General features: G+C 43.6%; 1 protein-coding gene across 1 annotated transcript in view; it reads right to left on the bottom strand.

Moving 5' to 3' along the window:
* Positions 1–1,555: 1,555 nt before the first annotated feature.
* The window catches only part of LOC114923609 (probable pleckstrin homology domain-containing family N member 1), a gene marked incomplete at its 3' end in the record, with an annotated part of 29,717 nt that continues 28,317 nt past the window's right edge, over positions 1,556–2,955 (bottom strand). Inside the window, exon 8 of the mRNA XM_029286783.1 lies at positions 1,556–1,636. Coding sequence (XP_029142616.1) covers positions 1,556–1,636 — 81 coding nt within the window. The remainder of the gene's footprint in view (positions 1,637–2,955) is intronic.

Here is a 2,955-nt window from a genome sequence, read left to right as displayed (position 1 = left end):
ACCCCTGCGACTATTTTTAAAAGGAATCTCAAAACCGTTGCAAGGTGGAACGGACGCTTGTGCGCCCTTCGCAGAATCAAAGAAACGGGACTGGTCCTTCCTGTTTGGATTTGGGGCCAGATCCAGGAGAGAGAAAAGCACAAGTCGGGGCACGCCGATTTGTCAGATCCGAAGCATTCTCCCTTTGGGTAAATTTTAAAACCCCGTACTTGGGCTATTTATAACCAGGCATGGCTTCCCCGATTCCAAAACCAGCAGAGGAATAAAACGCATTTAAAGGACAATCATTGGGTTCCTTCTCCTTAAGGCAACAGACACACACACACACCCTCCCCTCCCGTCCAGATCTGGAGTGACTCTAAATACTATCAAACGGAGCAAAGCTGGTCCCCTTTTTCCACCAGGGCCCTGTACCCCTTATCCGTCGCTTCCTCATTCCAGAGACACCTCTGCATGGGTTCGCCAGGCGCCCGGGGTTGAGTCACACCCAAAGCCCCCCCACACACACACACCTGCACCTGGCAACTTTGCAGCTGCAAAATAGGTTGGCCAGCTCCGTGAGAACTAGGCTACCGTTCGGGCTGGGCCTTGCGCCACCACCATTCCAGGAATGTGACTGTAGGCAGGCACCACCCTGCTGACACAGGCATAACCACAACTATTCAGACACCACCAGCTTTCCAGGAGAAGGAAAGCCGGGTGCTTATTGTTATTTATTTTATTTTTTCCTTTTAAAGGGACAGGGTGCTCATCCCGCGGAGAGCCTTTGTGCCCTGCGGCAAGGGCAGCGTGCCAAGGATCGGGCACGCTGGAGGAACCGGCTGAGATGGGGATCAGTACAAAAAAACGCTTCTGAAATTCAGCTGGGAGAGACTGAAAATTAAAACCGGGAACAGCCCGGTTTAGATTTCATCGCTTGTTGCAAACCCAAGCGGACCTTTGAAGATTGTCTCTGTAGAGTCACATCTGCGCCTCATCTTATAAGAGGGTGTGTGTGTGTGTCTTAAAGCTGGAAACCCTTATCCTACAGCGGAGGAGGTTGAGTTAGTTGAGGGCAGGATTCGAACTAAGGGCTTAAGCCCATAAGGAACAAGCCAACACTTGAACTGGGGAAGATCTTCAAACAAGCTAGATGCTCAGAGATATTCCAGGGGGGGGGCGGGAGGGGGGAAGGATAAGAGGTTTGAACAGATATCCCTTCCAACTCTTTAAGATGCTACTGATCTAAAATAAATTATTTCTCCTGAAAGCTGCAACATGTCACGGATGATTTCATTCCGTTAAAAAGCCAAAAAGACAACGTTAGAAAAATATTATTCCCCCATTGCAATTTCCTCTCATCTCTTGGATAATATTTATTTACTTGTTTATTTGTGGAATTTACATACTGCCCATCTGGCTGTTTGGGGCGATTCTGCGCTTTCCAAAGCTTGGGATTATATGTCGGGGGGTTTTTTTGTCCATCAACAAAAGGACAGCAAGCAGAAATAACGTATTTTTATCCACCCAAATGACCTGAGAGAAAAAGGAAGTACCAGCAAGGAATTTGTCTTACCTTGAAGTAGAGGCCATTGTGTTCTTCAGATACGATAACCAGGGTAGAAGGATAGAGCACCAACCAGCGATGATGCTGTTCCTATTGGTATCAAAGAAGACCAGGTTTCAAATAAAGTAACAATCAGAGATACCCTCTGCATACCTATTACTTATGCAAAAAGAGGCAAAAAAGGGATTATTTATAGTTGGTCCCACAGTCAGCCAGATGTTTAGGCTGAATTTGGCATTTTTGTCCACCTATCGTGTCCTTTTGAAGGATCTGAGATGGGCAGATACTGTTTCATAAGAATATTACTATTACTATTGGTTGCATAGTCAGCTAGATGTTTAGACTAGATTTGTTTATTTATGGATAACAATAACAATAATAACAATCTACAATGAAGTAAAATAGATGGGGATTTTCTCCTCTGAAACACCAGAGCAGAATATATCCATCTACACCCAGAAGCCTCATTTAGAGAGAGATGGATGGATGGATGGATGGATGAAAAACAGTAGTTAGGCTTCCAAGTATATATTTGGAAGTGTAACCTTGCTGTCTGTTTATCTACCATCCATCCATCCTCTATCCATCCCTATCTTATGTGCGTGCGTGTGTGTGTGTGTGTGTGTGTGTGTGTGTGTATCCATCCATCCATCCCTATCTCTCTCATATCCATCCATCCATCCATCCATCCATCCATCCATCCATCATCTATATAGGTGTTTTTTAACCTTTTCTTCACCATGGATCCCCTTTAAATACTTTTGTGACCACAGACCATGTTCATGACTACCAAGGCTTAACTCAAGATTTAAATCATAACATAAAATCATAACATAGGTTAGGATAGGGTAGGGTAGGATGGGGTGGGTTGGGGTGGGGTAGGGTGGGGTGGAGTGGAATAGAATAGAATAGAATAGAACAGAATAGAGAAATAGAATAGAATAGAATAGAGAAACAGAATAGAACAGAACAGAACAGAATAGAGAAATAGAATAGAATAAAATAATAGAATAGAATAGAATAGAATAGAGAAATAGAATAGAATAGAACAGAATAAAACAGAATAGAGAAATAGAATAGAATATAGAACAGAATAGAATAGAATAGAATAGAATAGAATAGAATAGAATAGAATAGAATAGAATAGAATAGAGAAATAGAATAGAATATAGAATAGAATAGATATCTCAGCTATTGTTTTGTCCCAGAAGAAAATGGCATTTCTGTTCCTCCCAACTGAGATTCATTCACTCCCAGGGGAAGCCCCCCCCTCCCTCCCAATCCTCCTCCTATCAAGGGTGTTGCACCTGGAAAGGTAAATGCTGCAGCTTCACTTTGGAGACACACAGGATGTCGCCCAGAGACTTGCGCTGGGTGCCCTTCCATTCCTGCACGTGGGCATTTTGCAT

This window comes from Protobothrops mucrosquamatus, unplaced genomic scaffold (assembly GCF_001527695.2).
Source record: "Protobothrops mucrosquamatus isolate PMUCROS unplaced genomic scaffold, P.Mucros_1.0 scaffold4983, whole genome shotgun sequence".
Classification (NCBI taxonomy): domain Eukaryota; kingdom Metazoa; phylum Chordata; class Lepidosauria; order Squamata; family Viperidae; genus Protobothrops; species Protobothrops mucrosquamatus.
This window is presented reverse-complemented; position numbering and strand designations above follow the sequence as displayed.